The sequence below is a fragment of the Lissotriton helveticus genome, chromosome 6 (genome assembly GCF_964261635.1).
Source record: "Lissotriton helveticus chromosome 6, aLisHel1.1, whole genome shotgun sequence".
Taxonomy (NCBI): Eukaryota; Metazoa; Chordata; class Amphibia; order Caudata; family Salamandridae; genus Lissotriton; species Lissotriton helveticus.
In genome coordinates, this window is record NC_136067.1 from 1,388,161,604 (window position 1) to 1,388,187,755 (window position 26,152).

Sequence of the window (26,152 nt, forward strand, 5' to 3'; positions counted from 1 at the left end):
GAGAATCTGCAGGAGTTTTTGACTACCCCTGTGCCAGTGTTTAATTGCTGGGGTTGGCCTGCAGTGGTTTCTTTATTGCCAAGGAAAGGAGAAAGACTTTTATTTGCAACTTTCATCATCTTGAAGAAGAATCTCCAAGGGCTTGAACTGTGCTTGCTTCCTGCTGAAGTCTTAGGGATACAAGACTCCACCACCAGCTCCTCCCTGAATTTCTTTGCTGGGAATTCTGTCTGCAGAAGCCGGCATGCTGTTGGGTGCTGGAAACACGACTCAACGCGAAGAAGCTTGTTGCATCCGCAGCTGTTGCCGTTGCATCATCAGAGAAGCGTGCTGTCACCGCAAGGGTTGCCATCCCATCACCGGAGAAGCGTGTCTCCGTCGCAGCTGTGTGTCGTCTCATCACCAGAGAAGCGTGTCGCTACCGTAAGGGTCGTCATCGCAATACTGGAGCAGCGTATCACAGGGCCTGTCGCAGCTCCAAATTTACAGAGTCGCCGCACGATTGTCAGGGGTGCATGCATCGTCTTCACGTTGTTGCATTGCATCAAGGGCGCCATCTTCTCATATTGCACCGGATCGTCGCATCGCATCAAGGCGCCATCTTGTTGTATCGCAACCGGGACACCCCACGAGATCATCGCATCACCTCCTCTCCGGTAAGGAACAGACACATCGCCTACTTTGTGCAAGCACCGAGGAACAGGCGCATTGCCTCCCCGGAAGCAAGGAACCGACGCATCGGTCTCCCTGCGAACCTTTTGTTTATCTTGCGTGACGCATTCAAAGGTACTTTGTGAGAAACGTGTCGCATTTACCATCTAAAGTGAACTGAGTTATTTCTACCATTTTAAAGTCATTTTCTTACTACTAAATTGAGGATTTTTGTCGTTTGGGTCTTGTGTTCAGTCTATACAAAGAATACTTATTTTTGTAAAACCTGTGTTGAGTCCATCTGTAGTGTTTTCACTGTAGTACTGTATGTGTTGTGTTCACCATTGCTTAACACACTGCCTCTGAAATAAGCCTTCCTGCTCATGCCAAGCTATGACAGGGTTGAGCAGGGGTTATTTTAGGAGTGTAAGGAGAATAAATGTAATTGTTAGCTGTACCTTTGAGAGAACAGTTTGGCCAATCCCTTACTCGTACAAGAAGAATGTGTTTACTAACAGACAGTGTTTTTTTAATAAAATTCCATATTCAGCATAATCAAAGATTACTTTTTATTTCCCTGCAGGCAACTAAACAGTATAATCAAATATTTTATTTACTATTGTCAATAAACATTTGTCTCTTTGAAATCAATCTTTTTCAGGTTTATTACCCCAAAGTAAATACGTAAAATAAAAAATACATAAAAGGTAACATTTAATATGGTCCGATATGCTGTAGAGGGGTTCTGGTGACGTCATATACCAAGAAGGGTGGGAGGGCAAGTGATCTGCAAACATCAACAATGAGTTTGTGTCTGAAATAGGATTAGCACTCCCCATTGAACTGACAAATATATTGTACCTGTTATGTCAAAAGTGCTGTCACTATTTACAAAAAACTGCTAAATTTTATGAGGTGACAGCAGGGCACGAAGGGGGTACTTTTATTTTGGATTGTGATCATTAAAACTGTCACAAGAGGTCTTAGGCAGTTGTAAATGGTGATGTGGATATCTATACATACTGCAGATCTAGCAAGTAGAAATAAATATAATCTCTGTATCAATGGCAGAATATTTGCAAACTCACCTGGAAAAGTGGTTGTGATTAAAGGATGAGAGACAGACTGTCTTGCAAATTGTGCATTGAAAATATTTATTTATGTAAAGAATTGATTGGTGGCCTTTATTAATCCTTGCAAAAACAGCATTTATTTGCCATTGATAAACCTTCAGAAACAGTAATTTCAAAACCCAGAGGCCAATAAGATTAGGATGCTGTAAAGAAGAGATTGTACAGTTTTGCTTTAGAAGGGGGCCGAGGGCAAGGGATGCGATTGGCTTTGTAGACCATCCACCATTGCTAGAAGCCAACTAGATAAAATGTACTGTGACAAAGAAAAGCCTCAAAAACATGGTGGCCTCTGAAATACTGTCTCACTTACCCTTTCGCCAGAGTAAAGTATCAAGCTGTTGTTCTGCCTCATCATTGCCTCTGTGGTGGGCCAGCGTGGCTGCTGAAGTGGTGAAAAATTACATGTGGCAAAATTTACTCCAAGGCCCACTTCCATTATCCACATAACACCATACCCATAATGAAAAACCCTCATCAAATGTTTAGCAGCGCCCACGTTTAAGAAGTTAGTCACATGCTCCTTTAAATGCCAAGTTTATCTACCTGATGCAATCTTTATGAATTATATGAAAAGCATGTGCATGTAAATGTAGAAATACGGATGTGGTTAAAAGTAGCAAGCCAAAAAATATCCAATGTGTATGAAAATCTATACCCATTGAACTTATTTACACTTTATTTGTAGGTTAGGTAGGTGTGGGAGGAAGTGCCAGAAAATGAAATGGGGAAGCTAAAAGAAGAGTGACGTCTAATCCAGACATAAGGGGAAAGAAGAGGAAAGGGGAAATAATTTGCAAGAAAAGAAGCATAGTCGAACAGTGAAGTGGACTTAATGACAGCGCAACAAGTGGAGATACTAAGAAGAGCGTCTAAGGTTTAGAGGTATTATTGGTTTTTGAGAAATGATAGGAACAGCTTTGTTTAGAGGCTGGCCAGGTTGGTTATATATTGGGAGCAGGGTGTGGGAAACAAAATTTATGGTGGATCCAATGTTAGAGAACAGGCATGGAGGGCAACTGAAACACCCATATACCTCCATTAAAATGCTTTTTCACTTACCCATACTCTTCCAGCAATATGATGTGGGGTGCACAAAATCAATGAAAAACTCCTCTGTCTCATGCGGTCTCTAGAAAGCCATACAGGAAGCTGTAAAGAATCCAAAAATGACTTCAGCAAATATTAAGGCCAACTCCAGCTCCATTAATGAGGCTCACGTTCCTGCTCTGCCCACAACTTTGTATTTGAGGATAGCAAGTTATTAATATTGTCCTACCATTTTACAACAAAAACATAACCAACATTTTGAGAAGTATATATAAGTAAGCATAGAGTTTTTATTCTGAATGCACATCTGCAGTGCTTAAATATATATATGCATTATGTGTATATCATCAAGTTATACACACACACACATACAAATATATATATATATGTATATATAGATAGATATATAGATATATATAGAAAAATATTTATATATGCCTGGGTATATGCAGGTACAGCGGCAAGCCAAATATTCACTCAGTGTAGCCAGGGCCGGACTGGGAACAGAAACTGGCCCTGGCAAATTGGTCAGCCGGCCTCCGCTGGGTGAGGGAGAGTGCAGCCGAGACATTTGCAAGGCCCAGTTTCAGCAGATTTTGTTACAGGGGCCGATATTGCCGAACCCTGGTAACAACAATGGCCCCCCAGGGGCCCAAAACTGGCCCCCACCCTAGCAGCCTACCGGGGAATCGCCGGGTGCCCGCTATGGCCAGTCTGGCCCTGAGTGTAGCCCTTTCTTTTGGGTTGTGTATCACTCTGTTCAAAATACATCTTTGGAAAACTTCCCTGGGAAATATTGATGTCCATGTGCACCTTTTTAGTTTTGCAGGTTTTGATGAGTCAACATCGCGTCCAGGGAATCTCAGCGGTAGTGATCTAAAGAAGCTGACAAAATCTCATGTCAGTTGTTCTCTTGCACCGGAATGCTTATCCAGATTGTGTGAAGTTGCACCAGTCACTAGAGTCTTTTGAGTATGATAATGTAAGAGTTTTCAAAAGACTACAGACTAGATACACATTGCATGGTGTGCGCATGTGTGTTTTTTCCTAAGATTTCTCTAGCATTCCTGTAAGACCTTGGTAGTCCAGCGACATATTATGAAGCTTGCAGGATTCCACAAGCTCCTTGAGGGACTGGGCCTAAGTCAGCAGAGATGGAGGAGGCTTCCTATGTACCAAAGAATATTTATCATGCATTAAAAGTTACTCTGGCAGAGTAGTCACATTTATTATGGCAGCTTTGGGTGTAAAGCTTCAACACTGGAATGAGCTTATTCTCTGGTACTTCAATGCAATCTTGATTCTCGACCTCCCTACCAATCTAGTCCATGACACGTTTCTGATCTGTCAATACCATGTCCTGGTCTTATCATTAAGGAGTACAAAGATTGAAATGTAGTCAGTAGATCTTGGTAAGAGTGATGGTAGAGTTTGGTGGCTCTGGCATAGGGCATTGAATTAACTGCATATATTTCTGAAAATGTTGTATTCCAAACCTTGTATCACAAAAGACATCATAATTCTCATAGACTTGTTTGTAAAATATATGTAAAGGACACCATGTTTCTACTTGTGTATGACATTAAGATGGGTGCTGCCATTAAATATGCATTTACAAAGCTAGGGAAAGTCCTATTTAATTTTGCACAGTTGAAGTTTGTACAAGCCATCAGTCTGGGTCTACTTCATTAAGAGAAAGCTTGCTTTCTGGTGGTGATGATATAAACAGTTTCGAAGGTTTGCTTGGAATTGCTAATTTATCCAGAAGATCATGGTGTATTTTATATTGAGAGTGTGAATGCCTAGTTTAGCTGGTAATGTTGGAATCAAAAAAGAAAGAAGCAGCAGTGATTCACATAAACCCTTCCTCATACATTTTGGCTGCGTGTATATAGTACTATTGCATAAACTATGCTGCCTTTATTAACCTTGATGAAACAGCATTCATTTGAAGTTAACAAACCTATGGAAACTTTATGCCAAAACTCAAAGAACTTAGGGCCACATGCAACAACCTTCTTTCCAGACGAAAATGGTCCGATTCGGCGAATGAGACCATTTGCGACCAGAAAAAGGCCTTTTCTGATGCATGAACTCATTTCCATTTGCAAATTAGGTCATCGTAAATTTTTACGATTACCTAAATTGCTAATGTATTTAGGGAATGTCAATTTGCGATTCCCTAAAGGCAATGCATCAAGCTTTTCCTAAATGCAAAGTGTGCCTTTAGGAAATGTTAATTACCATCAACTTCAAGTTGATGGTAATTTGCGCGTTCTTTGAAAAATGCACAAAATAGCCTTTTTCAAAGTGAGATGTAGCACACAAACATTCCCTTAGGGCATGTGTGTGCGCCACATGTGCAACCTTAACATTTTTGGGGGGTGCATCAGGGGGGCCTTAGGCCCCCTGCAACCCTTGGAATTGCATTCGCAATTTGCGATTACCAATTTGGTAATCGCAATTTGCAAATGCATTCCCATTCATTCCTATGGGTCTGTAGGTCCATGGGAAAGAATGGAGTAACATTCCCTAATAGCGTTTCACAATTTGCAAATCGCTATTAGGTAATATTAAGTAATCGCAATTTATTTTGAGATTCCTACATGCATAGGGATTTGTGATTCCAAAATAGCGATTCCTTAAAAATCGCTATTTAGGAATCGCAAATCCAAATGTTGATGCATGTGGCAGATAAAGATGTAATCACTTTGGGTAAAATCCATTGAAGGATGAGGCAGTAAGATAAGATAATGTATGATAGAGCAGATTGTTTAGTCAGTTATAGAGAGGGAGATGTGGCAAGAAATTACAGGTTTTTCGACTACACATTGACAGAAAACTAAAAGATAAAATGTACTTAGGCAAAGGAAATACTTAAACACATGGTGAAGGAAATGCTCAAACACATGGTGGCCTTTGATGTCCCGTCTCACCCTTTCGCCAGAATAAGGTAGGAGGCTTCGTCTCTCACTCATTATTGTGTCTGTGGGGAACCACTGTGGCTGCTGTAAAGGTAAAAATTGCATTAGGCAAAACATACCCATTTTCACTTTCCACACCAAACTCCCCCTCCATGAGCACAATAAAAGACTCTCAATAAACCTTTTAGTGGCACCCAAGTTTAAGTAGACCATGATTGCACAGAATTTGTTGCCAGCAACCTATTTTCTAGTTAACATGTGACCTAGGAGATGACTATATTATTTAGCTGTAAAGTCATATCTTTAGCCATGGTACCCTTAAGTGGTTAAAGGCTTTAAAGATCTCATGTGTCTGAGCAGTGTATTCAGCTAGTTTGCCTTTAGACATTCTATGGGTATAAATAGACTGTATAAAGTATTTTTTCTGGCAGCAAGGATACATGTTCACCTTGTTAGGATGTAAGGCATGGGCAGGTTCATAGCCATTTGAAAGAGGTGGATCCTAGTGAAATATACTAGTTCGAAACAACAACCGTAAACTTGTAAGATTGATTAAAGTCACATAATTTTGCAGAGAAAGGTGAGGTATATCTTAACATGTGCAAAATGAGGCACGTTTTCCTAAACATCAACCTGGCTATGCAGTGTGTGCTATTTATTGGTACTACACTCATGCATCTTTATTCTTTTTTGTAATTGCAGTCTGGTGTCACTGCCTATATGCGTGTGTTCGCTAATGATTAAGAGTGTCATGAGAGTTCAAATCTAAAGCTGATTGTAAGGTATTATCCACTATTGCCCACTGCAAAGTTTGTTAACATTAGTTAATACCATGTGCTGAGAGCATAACCCATTAATTGACTACTATGTATGTGAGGGAATATGACAAGGAGAATAGGCAATTAAGAGCTTTTACTACTGAGCATGTGGAGAATACATCTATTAACACCCCTATAGGAAGGCCAAAAAGCCAATTGCAACTGCTGGTATCCAGATCTTCACTGAACCTGGAACACAGGAAATAAGAATACTTAGTGTGACCATTCTACTGCCTTGGACTAGCTGAGCCAGTTTCAGTATTCTAATAATTATATTAATGAAAAAAGTGTCCATCCACTGGAACAATAGCTGAATATGAAAATCTTGACAATTTGATAACATGCATAGAAAATGTATTTTTGGTAATGGTTATTTCTAGGCACGCTCTTTCAATGACTATACTAAGGAATAAAAACAACAAACATTCATACAGGGTGCATACAATCTTTACTTTGATGTTCCTCAAATTAGCTAGACATGGATTCCCTTCAAATGTGTTGCCACAAACAACAGGCATTCACTCCATATGGCCTCTCAGCATCAATCAATCAGTAGATTTGTAGAGCACTTCTTGTCACCAGTGAGGGTATACAGCTGATGGCAGGGTCCAGTTGATTAGCTGAATAGCCAGGTCTTTAGGGGCTCCCCAGCACTTCAGAACTCTGGAAGAGATGGAGAGGTCCGGAGTTAAAGGGGTAGCTCTTTCCATGTCTTCCTTGCTAGGTCGGAGAAGGAGAGACCTCTGCATCTGCTACGCAAGGTGCAGGAGTGAAGGTTAGAGACGGAAGTAGTGCGGAGATGTATGCTGGGCTGTTGGAAGTTCAGGCGATGGTTCAAGTAGGCGGGTCTGTCATTGTGTAGGGCCTTGTATGTGTGGGCCAGGAGCTTGATACCCAGCATCTTTTCTGTACAGGGAGCCAGTTGATTTCCCTGAGGTAGGGGGTGATGTGGGTTCGTCTAGAGAGATCCATGGCAAGTCTGCCTTCTGTGTTCTGTATGGTCTGTAGTCGGTTCGTAGCATGGTCATTGGGGGTCTGAGTTAAAAGGGCCACCAGGATGCACCCAAGGGGGAGCTTTTGTTTCCAAAGATCTGTCCCTCTATCTTGTCTGTGTTGAGCTTCAGGCAGTTGTTGTTCATCTAGTTGGCAATGTTTGTAATGCAGTTATGGAAGTTGGTCTTGGTGTTGGTGGTGTCTTCGGAGAGGGAGAGGGGGAGTTGTGTGTCATCGGCGTAGGATATGATGCCAGCCCATGTTTTTTTTTCTGATGCTGGGCAGAGTTGTCATACCAGTTTTAAAGAGGGTGGGTATGAGTGAGGATCCTACTCCACAGATGATTTCTTTGGTTCGAAGGTGAAGGGTAAAATAACTTTTTGCATTCTTCTGGTGAGGAGAGGGGATCCATGTGAGAGCAGCTCCTTGGATGCTTCTGTTGTGCAGCCTTGTGATAAGTGTGTGGTGGGAGCCATTACATAGGCTGCCCATAGGTCTAGGAGGATCAGAGCCGCGGTCTCTCCTCTTTCTGAAGTTAGCAACTTTATTTTGTCTAATTTCTTTTAGAAGGGTTTCTGACGTTAAAGCGTTGGAGACATCAAATAGATTCTATTCTCCGAATGGGTACATTCTAACAAATGGAAAAGGACTAAAATAATGTCTGAGCCTGTTTTTTATCCTTTTTTTCCATGAGTGTGAAAAGCTATGTGTGGTAAAATGTATGAGATCATATGAGAGTAAAGTGCTGGAGTTTAGGGCAGATGGTGAGGAACAGTTGTTACTGTCTTAATCAAACCCTATAAGGCAGTCTCCACAGCTACTTTAGCTAGTTGGGTGACAAAAGTAATGAGTGAAGCACGAGTAGTCCTTTCCAGATATGGTGCCTATTCCTCGAGAGGTGCAATGGCTAGTAAGGTTTTCTGGGCAGGTAGTTTTCTAACAGATATTTTAAAAGCAGCAGATTGAGCTAATGCCAATACTTCTGCTAAATGTTATTAAAGACCTGTGGACATGTGAGTTGTGCGCCACTGGATGGCTTTAAACTTGCAAGATGTTAGCCTTCAGCGGCTAACATTATCCCTCGATCCTCACCCTATGAGGAGAAAATAATTTAAAAAAAAAGAATTAATAGGATAAAGGTATTATTTAAGTTTGTTAACAGGTTTATAATTGATAGTGTTATAGCATCATGTGCTTGTGAATTAATTTTGAATTCAGTTTTATTTGCACAAATAAAAAGTACAGCCCAATTCACGCATTTACATTTCCCAGATATAAAGTGCATGTGCATTACAATGTCAGTACTTTTTATTTGTGCTTTTATGGCCTCAAAGAATGAAATAAATATTTTTGTGACTTGACTTGAATTTTGTTTGCAGACAACTTATTATAAAGCTTGACAGAAAATTAAGATGATGACCTGTTTTGTCGCAGCTTAAAGAGGATGAGGACTGCGTGCCCTGGATATACATTTTGTTCTGACATTCTATTGCTTTATGATGTATTATTGTTCTTTAAAGGGCTGCATGTTGGGGCAGCAATAGAATGTTATTGCACAATGTAAGCCTCAATTGTCTTTAATGGAATCAAAATTCTGCTTGTATGTTAATTGGAGAGTCACCATTCTGGCTTCGCCTAGGTTGAAGATGCAGTGAGGGCAAAAGTCAGTTGGGGTCCCTGAATGGACCGAGTTCATGATGGAGGCAGTGTCCTGTGGGGGAGCTGTCCCCATTCAGTTAGACAGATGTCTGTGGTGGTAGAGGGGTTGTTGTGATGCTTAAAGAAGTCAGTGGCCTTGGGCTAGGGTTTAAAATTTCTGTAGATGTTTCAAGGTTGTTGCAAAATTTCAGTGAGGGGGTAATGTTGTTTGTTGCAGCTGAGGGGTTGGATAATTCTTTGACGCTGTTAAAGAGTTGTTTGCTGTTATTACAGCTTGATTCAATACATGAGGGCTCTTTCTTCAATTCTCTGAAATGTCGTAGAGGTGGAGGGTTGTGTTGAAGCTGTTCTTGTTGGTTGTATCCTTGATGATGCGCCATCTCCTTTCCAGTTGTTTACGGTGTTGTTTAGTTGTTTGGAGGTCTTCAGTGTCCCAGTTAGCCTACTTAGTGAACTTTCTGTGCGTTGTTGCCAATGGGAACTAATCTCTTGGTGCAGTTTCTGACGTTCTGGTCTAGGTTGTTGGAGGACATGAGGTGGGTGGCGTTGAGGGTATTGATCCATGTGTTCTTTGAGACTTTGCTTCAGCTGTAGTGGGGCCATTGGGCAGACTGGGGGCAGCAGTCCGTGAGCTGGTGATGTTGAAATGAATGATGGAGCAGTCAGTCCAGGTGAGTTCTATGGTGTGGCTGTACCTGATGCAGTCACTGGAGATGAAGATTGGGTCTAGTGAGAGGCCTGCGGTGTGCATGGTGTCATGAACGAGTTGGGTGAGTACGATGTTGTTCATGCTGTCGAGGATGTTGGTAGTATTGATGTCATTGAGATCAAACACAAACATAATGTCTTTAAACCCCCTGCATGCTGCCGCGATTCTGCGCCTGTGCGGCAGAATCGCGAGTGGGTGGGTTTATGACGGCCCCCAGCCGTCATCAGCACACGAGCGCCGTAGTGCATGACGGATGGGGGCCGTCATCAGCATGCAAGGAGTTAACTGGCAATATTATCTACCCAATACAGTCTCATGAAGAGTATGAGGAGCATGTGCATTTAAATCGTAAAATATTCATTTGGGAAATTAAGTTAGCCAAAAAAACATATCGAGCACTCCTACAACGTCCTTGAGGGGTTTATGGCAAGGTGGACTACAAACCTATATAATGAACCTGTTAACTTGATTGTCCTTGAGATCCCTTTTTGCTTTCTGTAGTACCTATGAAATTCCAGCCTGTTCTGGGCAAATGAAGTTCTACTGAGTGTGATCACAAGCCTTATCAGGCACCACACTGATCGAAGGCATTGTAAGATCACCATCAGAAGCGGTCACATTTACTAAACTTATTCACTCTACAATGGTAGGTAGGGGAAGTGAGGAATGAAATGGGAGAGAGGATTAAGGATGCAGAAACAAAGCGATTTCTGACCTACCAAATATGCGAAGGAGGAAAAGGGTAAATACTGGTAGGAAAACTCAGTGGCATGGTGCGGTATTATGGGCTGACAAGAAAGTATAGAAAAGGGATTGTGTAGAGACTGGACTGTTTAGTTATTGATTGGAAGCAAGTGTTGGGAAATGAGATTGTACTTAGGAAAGATGCAATGTAAGAGAACTGCAAATAACATTCAAGGATAGCTACTGAAAGGCTCAGATACACAGCTCCTTTATATCCATTAAAATACCATTACTCTTACCAATCTTCTCCCAGCAATATGGTGTGTGGGATTGTATAACATTGAGAAGTTTCTCTGTCTCATGGTGGTTCCAGAAGGCAATACAGGAAGCTGACAAGAATACAAAAAGGATTTCAGACAAGATCAAGGCCAAGCTCAGCCTTTAGTAATGAGACCCACACTTCTTCTATGCCCACAAATAAACACCCCTAACTTTGTTTGTCAGAATATAACACACTTTTGGAAAGGGTTACCACCTTTGACTATCTCGGGGTCACAATTAATGAAAATTTTACATGGGGACCCAGCAGATAAAGTCACAGTTAAAATTGACCCAACTCTCGAGCGGCATTCTCAAACTATCTAAGAAATCTACAATTAAACCTCTGACACCGCCTATGGAGGACTACAAGACAAAAGCTAGGGGTGCTATCATGTATGGGGGGAACTTTGGGGTTACTCTGTTAGGTATGAAATTATCATGACCGAAAATAAATTTCTAAGAGGGTTAATAGCACTACCATCTAGTACCCCACTTTTCCCCCTAAAGCTTGACTTGGGCATTAGACCGATCATTGAAGAGCTAGCATTAAAACCCTTGAGATTTTGGTGCAGAATCTGGTTTAAACCGGAGCTGCTACAATATAGAGAAGAACTCAAGGAGATCCTGACCTTTTCAGGCTCGGGGAATTTTCCCTGGCTTGCCTACATAAGGAAAGAATCCATAGGGTTAGAAATTTCCGACCTATGGTCTGACCCAGATCGGGGGTGTAAAAAACTCTCACGCACCCAGCTCACGAATATATTCCGTGCCGACAGACTTAATGCTGCACAACGCAATCCACAAATTGGCTCTACAACAGCCTCTTTTCTCTTTTCTCTTGGTCACAGATTTTGATCTATTTGAGCAATTTTTTGATGATATTTATCCTCTTTTAGCAAAAAAATGATATGTTCAGTGGAGGCATGGTGGTTTACCACTGGAGCTGTCACCAGCAGATGGTCACCTTCTGCCCCGAAAAACTGCCCAGCATGCAAACATGATACTGAAAATGAGCTGCACGTGTTGTTTTTTTGTTCAGGTTATCATATGGCTCGAAATCATTGGCTTGTTCCCCTCTGCAAAAACCTAGTCTTTCGACAATGCATGCAGGCATTTAGAATACTAAAAACCGACACAACTGGTCCGACTGTATTTGCCGTTTCAAAATTTCTGGCTGCTATGTGGTTTAAGCGCAGGCTATTAATTGCACAAACTTAAGCCTGCACTTTTAGCCCGTAGCATATTGACTTTTTTTTTTACATGTTCTTAAACTGTCATATGAAATTATTTATTGTTTTAATAATCTTAACTGTGGCTAATACCTATGAAACTTGACCAATTGTTTGTGTCGTAAAATTTTGCTGAAATTGTTATTTATACAACAAATTTATATTGTCATCTATTTTTGCATTGTTTTCAGAAATCATTGTTCTCTTTTATGGCATATTGCCGAAATAAAGATCTTTTGATGATGATGATGATTGTCCTTGAGATCCCTTTTTGCTTTCTGTAGTACCTATGAAATTCCAGCCTGTTCTGGGCAAATGAAGGTGTACTGAGTGTGATCACAAGCCTTATCAGGCACCACACTGATCGAAGGCATTGTAAGATCACCATCAGAAGCGGTCACATTTACTAAACATATTCACTCTACCATGGTAGGTAGGGGAAGTGAGGAATGAAATGGGAGAGTGGATTAAGGAAGCAGAAACAAAGCGATTTCCTGACCTACCAAATATGCGAAGGAGGAAAACGGTAAATACTGGTAGGAAATCTCAGTAGCATGGTGCGGTATTATGGGCTGACAAGAAAGTATAGAAAAGGGATTGTGTAGAGACTGGACTGTTTAGTTATGGATTGTACTTAGGAAAGATTCAATGTAAGAGAACTGCAAATAACATTCAAGGATGGCTACTGAAAGGCTCAGATACACAGCTCCTTTATATCCATTAAAATACCCTTACTCTTACCAATCTTCTCCCAGCAATATGGTGTGTGGGGTTGTATAACATTGAGAAGTTTCTCTGTCTCATGGTGGTTCCAGAAGGCAATACAGGAAGCTGACAAGAATACAAAAAGGTTTTCAGACAAGATCAAGGCCAAGCCCAGCCTTTAGTAATGAGACCCACACTTCTTCTATGCCCACAAATAAACACCCCTAACTTTGTTTGTCAGAATATAACAATTTTAATAGTGCGCTACCATAATATTGTAGAAAAACCTTTAACTAAAATATTGATAATTAAGTATATAACATGTAATTTAGATGACTTATTATTATTCTCACACCCACACTCCTTTAAGATGTAGATATCACTGAGGTACCTATACATGGAGTTATGTTCATATGGCACCACTTTGTACAGGCCTGACCTGAAAGTGCTTGAATCTCTTCGGTATTTGGACAAAATATCGGAAACACAAATATTGTGTGACAGTACATCATGTCAAAAATATAGAGGACAAGAATATCATGTAGGTCTGTTTCTAAGGGTAAGTACAATTTTACTATATATAACTCCTCATATATGTACCATGTCGAGATATATATATATATATATATATATATATATATATATATATATATATTCACTGAAAAAACCATAGGTTATAGACCATATATAGTTAGGAATTAGCATTTACAAAACCTTGAAAATTCACTGAAAAAACCATAGGTTATAGACCATATATAGTTAGGAATTAGCATTTAAAAAACCTTATTTTACTCACACAAAACCATTGAAATTCCATATATAGTTAGTTGCACTAACTATATATCGCGCACCCGCAATCCACTGCTGATGATGTCACATATTACATCATTCATGACATGGTCAGTGACATCACTGATGACATCACTGATGACATCTCAAATGACATCACTGATGACATCATCTAGTGTCTGTGTGTTTTTGTAAAGTTTAAATACGTTTTACATATTGAAGAATGACTGGATGTATGGAAGACTGAGTGTGTGTGTGGCTGGCTGGGAGGTGTGTGACTCTGTGCATATCAATGTGTACTTGTATCAGTGATTGTATAAGAGAGTAAGTATGTGTTAGTATATGTGTGAAAAGTATGGTGTTCTGTGTTTAACTATAGATGAGGAAATCGAAGTGTGATTGATTCTTCACAGGACTGACTAGGTGTATGAGTGCATATGATAGTGTTCTAATAATAAGTGACTGTATGTATGAGTCATTGTATGGGTGAATGAATGAATGTGTGTGTAGACGTACGAATCAGTGAGTGCGTATGTAGTAACTGGTATTGGTGTGTCATGATGTCATCAGTGATGTCATTTGAGATGTCATCAGTGATGTCATTTCAGATGTCATTAGTGATGTCATCAGTGATGTCACTGAAGTATGGTGTTCTGTGTTTAACTGTATAGATGAAGAAATGGAAGTGTGATTGATTCTTTACAGGACTGACTTGGTGTGTGAGTAACTCCATGGATGAGTGGCAGTGTGTGACTGTCTGCATAGGTGTATGAGTGCATATGATAGTGTTGTAATAATAAGTGACTGTATGTATGAGTCATTGTATGGGTGAATGAGTGAATGTGTGTGTAGACGTAGGAATCAGTGAGTGCGTATGTAGTAACTGGTATTGGTGTGTCACGATGTCATCAGTGATGTCATTTGAGATGTCATCAGTGATGTCATCAGTGATGTCATTTGAGATGTCATCAGTTTTAAGACAGTTTAGTCACTAACCCATGCACTCAGTGACACACATTTAATCACTCACTCATACAGTCAGTCATGCACCTACTAAATCCTTCATCAAGACACTTATACATCCACTCATTCTTCAATATGTAAGACATATTTTAACTTTACAGAAACATACAGTCACTGGATGTTGTCATCAGTGATGTCATCAGTGATGTCATTTGAGATGTCATCAGTGATGTCATCAGTGATGTCACTGATCATGTCATGAATGATGTAATATGTGACATCATCAGCAGTGGATTGCGGGTGCGCGATATATAGTTAGTGCAACTAACTATATATGGAATTTCAATGGTTTTGTGTGAGTAAAATAAGGTTTTTTAAATGCTAATTCCTAACTATATATGGTCTATAACCTATGGTTTTTTCAGTGAATTTTCAAGGTTTTGTAAATGCTAATTCCTAACTATATATGGTCTATAACCTATGGTTTTTTCAGTGAATTTTCAAGGTTTTGTAAATGCTAATTCCTAACTATATATGGTCTATAACCTATGGTTTTTTCAATGAATTTCATTGGTTTTTTAAAAGCTAATATCTATAGCTGTAAAATGTATTCTTCTTTAAATACAAAAATATATTTTATATGTTTATTAATAATTTTTTTAAAATATTTTTTTGTTTCGCTCCCGGTCCGCGAACCGGGAAGCTTTCCGTTAGCTCAAATAGATGCCGCGACCCGGTCCGCGAACCGATAAGAAATCAACATAGTGACGGAATCGCGTTGCCGCGAAATGCGTCTTGTGACGTATCGCGTTTATTAACGCTGCCTTTTGCTTTATATAAGTTTTCAAATTGTATGAAATATATACCAATAGGTCGTTATGAACCTTTAGGTAGTGCTTTTCTTCATGAGGTCTGGTCGCTTCCATACACATACAGATGTTTCAAAGATGATCAAGAAGTTTATCTGAATGGAGAGGAATGCACTGAGACGCCAGATCATTCACTAATGTGTAGGCACATACAGTTACACGGTTCATGCAACAAACACCGACCAAATATGGCTTGCGTGTTGCAAGGCACGCCAGTTCCTGCTATCATCCCCAAGTTCAAGTTGTTGGAAAATGGTAGTTATTTGATGCTCAATAATGAAGATTGTTCTGAGTTAATTAAAAGTATTCCTTTTATCGTAACAGTAAGTGAACGGGTTATTTGCTGCAGAAATGTTCTATTTCCTCCCACACATGAACATAGGGAGTTTTCAATCTGGCCACAAATACCAACCTTGGGAGAGATTTCAACGGCATGGCAAGAATAAGAGCTCTTTTGTCTCAGAGAGAGGTGGCCTTGAGTTCGGCCCGTGAAACTTTCGTGCTTCACATAGCGAACACCCGTACAGAGGTGCAGACCCTTTTCAATTCAGATTTGTCTTTCAATTTCAGCAAGATGGTTCGGACTATCTTTAACGCATCCTCCACAAAGGCCCTGGCGCACTTTTTTAAAGTTGTTACCAGTGGTCTCGTGACTTCATTTGAGAAAATCTTTGGAGTCATCCCTGCTTTCTTTCATTCTATTTTCTCCACTCTGCTTCGTGGATTGGCATTTTTACTTGCATTACCAGCGGACGCTCTTGTGCTTTTTTACATTTTTAAATATGGATGTCCCTCTTATGCAACCTCCCACCCTGCAGCTGCTGACACTGTTCCGCAATCGCATGCTAGAATATTATGGCACAATGCCCTTGGCGATATTAAGCACGGCATATGGATTATCTTTTCGATTCTCCTACTTCACCTGTGTCCAGCCTGTATTTCACTGCCTGACCTGTGATTTCGATTGGGCCATTGATTTGTGTCTCTGCGGACCGGTTTCTCCTGACGTCGACTTTAATCAGCTGATGACTCCTATCATTACTCACGAGTTGGTTTGTCCTGGCGAAAGGATTATGGCTGTGGCATTGATGCATGGACTAATTGGTCCCTGGAATTTACTGGCGGCAGCACAGTCTTTCTTGGAACAGAGCTTTCTTGAAAACCCACCGAGCTGTCCTCTGATGGTGATAGAGGATCCGGTGCTGGGAGAGCACGTATGTTCTTTTCCGCTTTTAAATTGGATGGCTGAACTGTTTTCGGATGAAGACGGTGACTTCCTATTGGAGGCTGTTGCAGCTTATTTTGCATACACAGTTATGTCATAGACCTTTTTCATGTTTGATATGCTGAGTACTAGCATTTCATTGACAATTCATTGACTTATTTGTCAAGTTTTTATTATTTACCTTGCCTATTGGCTTAAGACTCGATAAAGTACTTGGCTGTTTTATTTTTCTTTAGCATTAAATTTTCCTAGTTTTTAATGCTTTACCTTGCGGACCGTCCACATATAAACTTGCAATCTGCTCTCATGAGATGGCACTTCTATTATCTTATTCAGTTCGTTTCCGGATCATGGGGAGGTGTCATCTAGGTCCTGGATATCTTTACACCGTGTTAAGTTAGCATGGGCTCATTACCGGTTTCAACGCCATTTTTCCTTTTTTGCAACTTCTGCACACGACACTTAGTTGTTGCTTTAGCTTTCCACCTAGTAGTTCATCGTGGTTTACATGAGAATAATATGTTATTGCTCTACTATCTGCTTTGCTTGTTAAACTATATCTGTACAGCGAGTGCTAAAGTTTCAAGAACAACACGATACAGAATTGTTATGAGGTCTGATCTCCACGACTTCATACTCATAACATAAGTGCAACTTCTGCCAATTCTGGGCATGAGGCGGGTTTTATATTGCTTTGCCGAACACACATACACAACAGTTGATGCGGTTCACATGAAGAGAGAGCTGGTGTATGCTGATGTGATTCCTTCAAATCTAAGACACTAAAGTATGGGCACGCCCTAAACCAACACAAAGAGACCTTCTTAGCAAATAATATAATATGTGTATTAGGGAGGGTGAGATATAAGCAGCCGCGGGCCGTGGAGGGAGTTACGGTGAGGCAGGGAGGCGGGGAGGGGGAGAAGCAGGGTGGAGCCCTCTCTACCCTGCCCCTCCCCCTCCCCGCCTCCCTGCCCCACCGTAACTCCCTCCACGGCCCGCGGCTGCTTATAAGTGTTGCTAACTCTTATTCATTTACAGCATGTTAACATACTGTCACCATTCGCTTTTTATGTACTAGTAACTATGCTGGTAATTTTGCTACTGATAATATGTGTACTTGTATTCTCCACCCTGCTTCTCCCCCTCCCCGCCTCCCTGCCTCACCGTAACTCCCTCCACGGCCCGCGGCTGCTTATAAGTGTTGCTAACTCTTATTCATTTACAGCATGTTAACATACTATCACCATTCGCTTTTTATGTACTAGTAACTATGCTGGTAATTTTGCTACTGATAATATGTGTAATTGTATTATCTAAGATACTACGCCTGAGAAGACGGCATTAGTAAATAAACATTTCAAATACACATGTGTTCTTCTTAACTCCATGTTCTGGTTTCTAAGAAATATATAACGACCGACTGTTCATGAGTTCCACGTATCCTGAGGTACTATAAGTTCATATTCTGGATTGTCTAAACATTGAGAGTTTGTTATATCCAATGTGACACTGTACCTAGCTTGCTAAGGGGTTTTTGATTACTAACGTGAGTTTTGGGACACCCTAATTCGCCGAGGTTCCAATCCTCTGTCCACAGTTCTGTGTGAGAACAGAAACCCTGCGACAGGGGCACCCCCGACCCTTGCTGGAGCTTCATCACACTTGCGATACAACTCCAGCAATGCGCCACCTTTACGGCACAGATACATCACGCATCTGTGCTGTTTTTGCCCCATGATGCGCCGCATTGTAAATGCAGCACACCATAGGTGACGGAACAGCGGCACAGAATGACTAACACATCCCTGGTGATGCGCCAGTCATCATAAATGTATCCCTATGCTTCTTATCTTGTTAGAGATGAACCGCCATATGTATCATCAAAGTTTTTTGCATTTCCTAAATAGCGAACTTTAAGGAATAAATAGCGATTCTTTACCATTCCTAGTTTGCGATTAGCTATTTGCTAATTACAAATTACCCATTCATTTCCTTCATTTCCATAGGGCGGTTGGACTCACTTTTAGCTCGAACGGCTGAATGGATTTCCACGAAACTTGGCAAAATTGTAGGGACTGGTAGCCCGATGTGCCTTTGCTATGTCTCAAGATATATGCTCCAGTGGTTTTTACGAAAATTAACTTTGAAAAATATATATTGGGCTACATTGGCCTATATATATGTTGGAGCCCAAATGTAGCCCAATGTAGCCCAATGAAGCCCAATGTAGCCCAATGTAGCCCAAAGATGGCCGCCAGACACACAAAAAAACAAATGTAGCCCAAATATCAGCCAGATGTAGCCCAACTATAGCCCAGTGACAGAATGACCAATCAGCTTCGCAAACCTCCGTTACGCGAAGCGGAGCGCTGTTACAGATATATATCTTTTTTTAACGTTAATTTCTCAAAATCCACTGGAGCACATATATTGAGACCTAGCAAAGGCACATCGGGCTACCAGTCCCTAATATTTTGCCAAGTTTCGTGCAAATCCATTCAGCCGTTCGATTATTATTATTATTATTTTTTTTGCCCCGTGGGGCCCTTTTAAAACTTCCACATCAAACCTAGGGGGTCAGCGAGGATCTACTATGCCCCCTTATGGTTATTTCCCCCTTTGTTTTGGCCTCCTCTTGTCTCTCGATCCTACCGAGAGACAAGATGGCGGCCGCTACGGACTTTTTGGAATGTTGACAGACGCCAGAGAACCAATCAGCTTCGCTTCACAAAGCTCCGTTGCGCGAAAAGTACGCGTCCTGGGACGCTGCCCGGTCCGCTGTTACAGATATATATCTTTTTTTAAACGTTAATTTCTCAAAATCCACTGGAGCACATATATTGAGACCTACAAAAGGCACATCGGGCTACCAGTCCCTACAATTTTGCCAAGTTTCGTGCAAATCCATTCAGCCGTTCGGGCTAAAAGTGAGGCCAACCGCCCTATGGAAAACTCAATGTTAAAAACACGTTTTGGGACCCCCCTTTTTTCTCGGCCCCCCCTTGACGAACCCCCCCCAAATTTTCAGGGGCTGCTCAGAAACAAAATGTTCCATTTTCCTGAAAATTTCAGCCAATTCCGTCCACAAACGCCAAAGTTATTAGACATAGAATTTTCAAAAATCCCATAGAGAAAAAATCCTAACTATATATACCTACTGGCGACCGCCAGTAGGTAATATATATATATATATATATATATATATATATATATATATATATATATATACATACACATATATAAACATATATATATATATATATATATATATATCTCTTCAAGGTAGATAGAACCGGAGTTAAGAATAGTAAATGTACATTTATCTAGTTTCACTTACCTACTTGATATTCTTGTCCTGGATATTTTGGACACAATAGTCTGTCCACACTCTGTGTTTCTGATTTTGTCACTAATCAATCGCTTCAAAAGTTCTTCCTGAAGTGACTTCCAATAGGAAGACTGTCTTGTAAAATATGCATTGTAAATATTCCTCTATTTAAAGGATGGGTCAGTGGCTTTTGCTACCCTTGCTGAAACAATATTTGAAGTTTATAAACTTTTGAAATACTCAACCATACCCTCCAGGATTTTGCATTTTGCAAAAAAAGTCACAAAATCTGCAGTTTTGTAAAAAGGCAGTTCTTTTTACAAAAGTGCCCACTAAATTTTGGGAATGTAATCTGAAGTTTTTTGGGGTGAAGAGACTGACAAAAGGTTGTGAAAACATAATTGAAAGGGTTGTGAAAACATAATTTACAGATTTATTTGTCTCTCAATTCCCAACTTTTTGGAAACTAGGACATCTTGTGGACAGGGATGGTAATTGTTTTCAAAATAGCTCCATTATAAAGTTCAAAGGTGAAAAGCAGTACTTTTTTAAATAGAAAGGAATTGGAGGCACACAATTAAAATCCAAGGGAATTTGAAGTGAGAACGAGTCTCGGGAAGAGAGTTAATCTGCTAGAAGTCATGAAGCGGAGATTAAAGGCTCCAGGAGTGATTTGGGTGTCCTCTGGACAACTTACAGTCCTCATTTTGTGGCCATGGTGAGGGAGGTTAATTTGGTTGGCCACCACTTCCTGAGCTGACTTCTAAGCAGCATTAGTGTTGTGAGATTTGCATGAACCTGCTTGGAGTAATTTCTCGAGGAGATCTATTGTTTGTAGTGTTGACTTCATAAGTGTACTCATAAGTTCATTCATTCTCACCCACAGCCAGGGCCAAAACACAGGCCCCTACAGCCCATGCGGTGCAGGAGGCCCCCGTCCTTCTGCCTTCCTGCATTCAGCCAACGGGCAATTAATATCGGTGGGATAAGGGAGACTCAGGGGCCCTTCATCACATTCTAGAGGGGGCCCTTCATTTTGCGTTATGCCACTGACATGTATAACAAGGTGCAGTTAATTGAATCTTTTTCATGAGTACGTTTCAAGAATATGCTATTCCTCCAACAGCATGGAACCAGTATGGGGAGTGTCTTTGCCCCCAGTGTAGCGGGCCTCTATGTACATCATCTCGAAACTCATAGAATCTTCAATCAAGCAAACCCCTTTCTTCAACATATCAAACTTTGGAAGAGCTCTATTGATGACATTTTACTAATCTGGGAAGGCAACCAGACAACAGCTAATGCCTTGCTATTATGGCTAAATGATCAAAATACTTTTTTGAAGTTCACACACACCATGAGAAAAAAAGAAGTTGGTATTTTTGGATCTGAATATTTTTGTATAAAACGGCACTTTGAAGACCAATGCACATTTGAAACCCACCGCAAAAAACGGATTCCTTTTATTGGATAGCTTTCACCCCAGGCATTTAAAGAGAACCTACCATTCAGACAGTTCCTGAGGATCAGGTATTGTACCAAACTAAAAGACTGCAGTAAGCAAGCAGAACAACTAACTGAAAAATTGATAGCCAGGAACTACCCCAGATGAATGGTGGTCCGAGCTAAAAATCAAGCATTAAACAACCATAGAGATGCCCTGCTAGAAACACGCTCTATACAGAACAATTAAGAAGCACAACCTATCTGTATCACAACCTATAGTATAGATTCTAATCTAATCTCCAAAATTATCCAGAACCACTGGCGTATTCTGAATAGTGGAAATTGTCTATGCCTAAACTTGTGTTCTCCGACAGAAAAGGAAAGAGCTTGAGGGACATGTTAGTACACACTCGGCCACGTATTGTGAATAACAACCCTTCGATGTAACCCCTGGGCAATTACCTATGGAGGAATTGCAGCATTTGCTGTCTCACTGAGGCAACTAAAACAGTATTTGTTAACAATGGAATGATTGGGCAACACCGAAACTGAACAAATTGCAATACATCGAGGGTGGTCTACCTGATTACTTACCCTTGCAATTTGTACTACGTGGGCATGACCATTCGAAAAGTCAGAAAAAGGATCTGTGAACACTGCAGCAACTTATGATGCCAAAGGACTACTACAAAAATGTCATCACACTATCTTGAACTAAAACACACACCCAGTGAATTGAAATGGATAATCCCGGAATGTATAAAAGACATAGACAATCTGGAAAGGAGACTCCTCGAAAAGGAACAGAGATGGGTATTCAAACTCAATACAGACACCCCGGGCTTCAACGATAACTCCCAATGGAGCCAATTCCTATAGATGTGTATCTCAACTATTACCTTCCCTAAGCTATTGTTGTACAATGAAGATACATAGAACCAAAGTAGGATTTTTTTGAAAAACCTTACCCATAAGGTCATTTCTTCTTTGAGACCGTTGATGAAATATCCTCTATTTAGATTGATAAAGAAGTACAAAACATTTTTTTTTGTAACCTGGTAATAAGACTTCTGCAAGGTTTTTTTCGATTCAATTCTCTCTCCCTCTCCCCTCAGTGCCCCCCAAACCATTCACCCCCTTTTTGCTTTGAACATTTCTTAAATGCACGAAACTCAGTCCTTGACTATTTGTCCACTGAGTCTTTTTCACAATGCTGGTAGCCAATTATTGATCCCAAGCTGGCCTGTTTCGTAGATTTTGAGAATATAGAAAAGCGTATGAGCACTTAAATTTCCAACATGGATCTGATTCTGATCCAAAGTTGATGGCCAGTTTTAAAGTAATACGAGCGGTATAGAGTTCCGCAATTCAGACACGTATGTGGAAGTCCTCCGCTACCTGCCGGCACAAAACACCTGATCTGGAAGGCACACCGGCAGGATGCGGTCACCTGTGAGATGATTCAGATGCAGTGGCAGAGGGCAGCCTTGACGAATTGTAGCAGGTTGGCTCCCAGTTTGGGCACTAAAAGGATTTCTAATAGGAAACCGCACAACAGGGTCAATAGCTCCTACAGACCCAGCCTCTTTTGTTTGGAAATACACGTTAAATGTTTTGATGGCATTTTACCTCCCGTCTTGCAGGGTTTGACTACAAGCCCCCTCCGCCCCGGGGGGATCATGACACAAGACTACGGCGTCTAAAATGTATGTTTTTTCTGTATGTTTTTTCAGTGTGTTCATCTTGTTGTTAAGTATTTTCGTTATTCATTCAGGCTAAAGGTTGTTCGCACTATATACAGTATAATCACTGATTTGAGTGCATTTTGGAAGCAACAATACACCTGGGTGTTTCGTACATTCACTGCTTCGAACATTATTTTTGTGTCAGCCACGGGTGATGTTTTTAAACTCTACCCTCTTTTTTGTTTTTACGGTAACGCAGTGATATTATCTTGTGAATAAAATCATATGTAGGTTGTGTGATTTGCATGGCTTGCAACTTGATACCTTTCTATTTAGGAACTTTTAGAGGAGTTATACCAATAGGAAATAGGTCCCTTAGGTCCTGATGAAGAGCCAATAGGGGCAAGGCTCGAAACATGTTAACCAGATAAGCAAGGAATAGATTCATTGATATCCGTTTCTTTCTTTCTCTTTTCCCTTGATTTTAAATCTTACCGACTAGCGATGGGAATAAAATAATGGTGACCTACTAGTCAGATATTTTTAAATATGTATAGCACCTCTACTCTACTCCCCTCCCACAACTTTGCTTTCATCATAGACAAAAACTAAAAAAAGTGCTTCCACGTATTCCGTCTGGTTGAAGCACGCCTCGATCCGCAGCGGATCGGGAAAAACCCCAATGATGAAGCATGCCACCAAGGAGCAACCCTGGTGGGTGAGGGGTCTTTAAGACAAACAGTGTTTTTCTCTTATTGTGGAGGGTATGTCCATCGCTATCCTATCCGAACTTACTGGGTTCTTTGTTTCGCTAAAATTGTATAATTAAGGAGGGCAAATCTAGTTATTCCTCTTCCTCCCTCTCTACTTTTGATAGATTCCTTATTATCACATCTAAAATGGAGCAGAATTCAGTACTTACCGATTGCAATCTAGGGCCCACCACCCATGGGGCAAACGGCGGGCAAAGGGGGGGTATTATTATATGCAGAATAACAAAATAAGGTGCTGCAAAAATGCGGCAAAATGTCCAAATTTGTGCCCAAAAATGTCCATGATTTTGCCACAAAATTTGCCAATCCATGCCTGAATATCTTGGTGGGGTCTGCTCAATGAAGGCATATGATGGATGACTAACCAAAGAACAATGTCCAGGTTTTTATCCCACAGGTTTTTAGTCTGTTTAGAGCACTATCTTATTTGCATGCAATTGTAACAATTCTCCATTTCAATCATACCTAATATTGCTCTTGTTTAACTTGTCTTATACTTGTCACACTCTTCATGCCAGACAACTATAGTTCAAAGAACCGCGCCCCTGCTATGAGAGACAATAGAGTTAGAGACAACTTTTCCCCTTGTGTTTCATCAGCATGTTTTGAATAGAGGGAGCAAAAAATGGATGTGGAACATGGAACATCCCCTGAAGGTGCTAGGATGAAAAATGTATGGCCAATATAGGAGCAATCTTCTCCATGGAACATTTTGCTATCTTGATCTGTGCCACAATCCTTAACATATCACAGCTGACTGGCACCGGTCGCATGATTGAATTGGAAATTTAAAGCTGCACAGGCAAATATTTCAGACTAGCCCGGTTCCTCTCCTCTTCCTCTCTTTCCTTCCATCTCCATTTGTTTGTCTTCTCTGTACAACGTGGCCTTTCTAAGACTGATCTCCAGTGGCTCTAGCTCCTTGTGTGTATATATATATACATATATACATATGTATATGTGTGTGTGTGTCTGAATATATATATATATATATATATATATACCTATACATATATACACATATAAAGCCTGCTGTGTCAGGCGAAACGTGTTACGACTGGTGGCGTTAAATACCTTGGAATGATCATATTATTTACTGTTGGAGGAGATTTCACTTGATATTGTTGGACTCAATGTGTTCTATTTTCCGAGATCTGCTGCTCATCTTCAGTTAATAATTTTCTTTTGAGCTCTGTGTGAATTCTTGTGGCAGGGTTGCTGATAATGCTTTACATGTTGTCAAATATTCCTTAGGAGTTTCCTCCTAATCTGATGTGTCCCAGTAATTTCAGATTTTCACTGTAGGATAATACATCTTTGCGCTGGTTGCCCACACGCTCTATTGAGATGCCTGTGCTACCACAAGATCTTGCCACCCATCCTTATCCCCACCGCCCGGCCTTCCTACATCACTCCTCCCATACTCCTTCACACCCAGGGCTTTAAGTGGGCTGGGTCCTGCTACTGCTCAGCACTGGTAGTTCTTAAAAGCAAGTGCCAAGACAGGTCCCTATCGGGCTCTCCATTTTTACCCTCAGGGTGAAAAAAATAATAACTTAACTCTGCAATAGTACCAGCCATCGCTGCTTTTGATGTAACATCAAGAAAACTACTTTTTCCGTTGTATACAGCACAAACGTGGAGCGCTTTACATGAGTACCAGTTACATTACACAAGGACATATTCATTTGTTGAATCAGAGGATATTGTGCCGATGTCAGGCTCAAACCCACTTTCTCAGGTCTAAAGCCGGCAGCTCTAGATACGCCACAACCTCACCCACAAGATCGGAAGCATTTTCAATATTGTATACAACAAAGTCATAGTTGTTGGTGATTTATCTTATGCAATTTACAACCATTGACAACGTCAATAGTCCTGGCTTGTTGTAGGTATAATGCTACTTGTTGTGTTACATATCTGGATGAATGTACGGAAGCAGCAAAATACCAGTGGGGCAGCACACTATGCTGAGCATAGATTTTTAGCTTAAGTGTTTTAAGCCACGCCATTAATTATGGCAATCACGCCCCTAGGAGAGACCCCCCAGCTTTTTCGTCCCACTTGAAGCCCTGTTCACATCTATTCTATCCTTTTCTTTCCTTCCCTCCTGTCCCCCTCAATAGTCCTCTCATATACCTCCTACCCACATTTTACCTTAGTTTTGGGGCAAAGATACAGTTCTTTCTCTCCCACAA

General features: G+C 40.7%; 2 protein-coding genes across 2 annotated transcripts in view; both read right to left on the reverse strand.

Moving 5' to 3' along the window:
- Positions 1–26,152, reverse strand: part of LOC144761751 (uncharacterized) — a 1,311,126-nt gene that overhangs the window by 139,446 nt on the left and 1,145,528 nt on the right. The gene's annotated exons all lie outside the window — the stretch shown is intronic.
- The window catches only part of LOC144761391 (uncharacterized), a 201,722-nt gene that overhangs the window by 130,601 nt on the left and 44,969 nt on the right, over positions 1–26,152 (reverse strand). The window contains exons 3-7 of the mRNA XM_078646791.1: positions 12,910–12,999; positions 10,918–11,007; positions 5,768–5,839; positions 2,844–2,933; positions 2,095–2,166 (exon numbers count right to left, since the gene is read on the reverse strand). Of these exons, the coding sequence (XP_078502917.1) occupies positions 2,095–2,166; positions 2,844–2,933; positions 5,768–5,839; positions 10,918–11,007; positions 12,910–12,999 (414 nt within the window). The remainder of the gene's footprint in view (positions 1–2,094; positions 2,167–2,843; positions 2,934–5,767; positions 5,840–10,917; positions 11,008–12,909; positions 13,000–26,152) is intronic.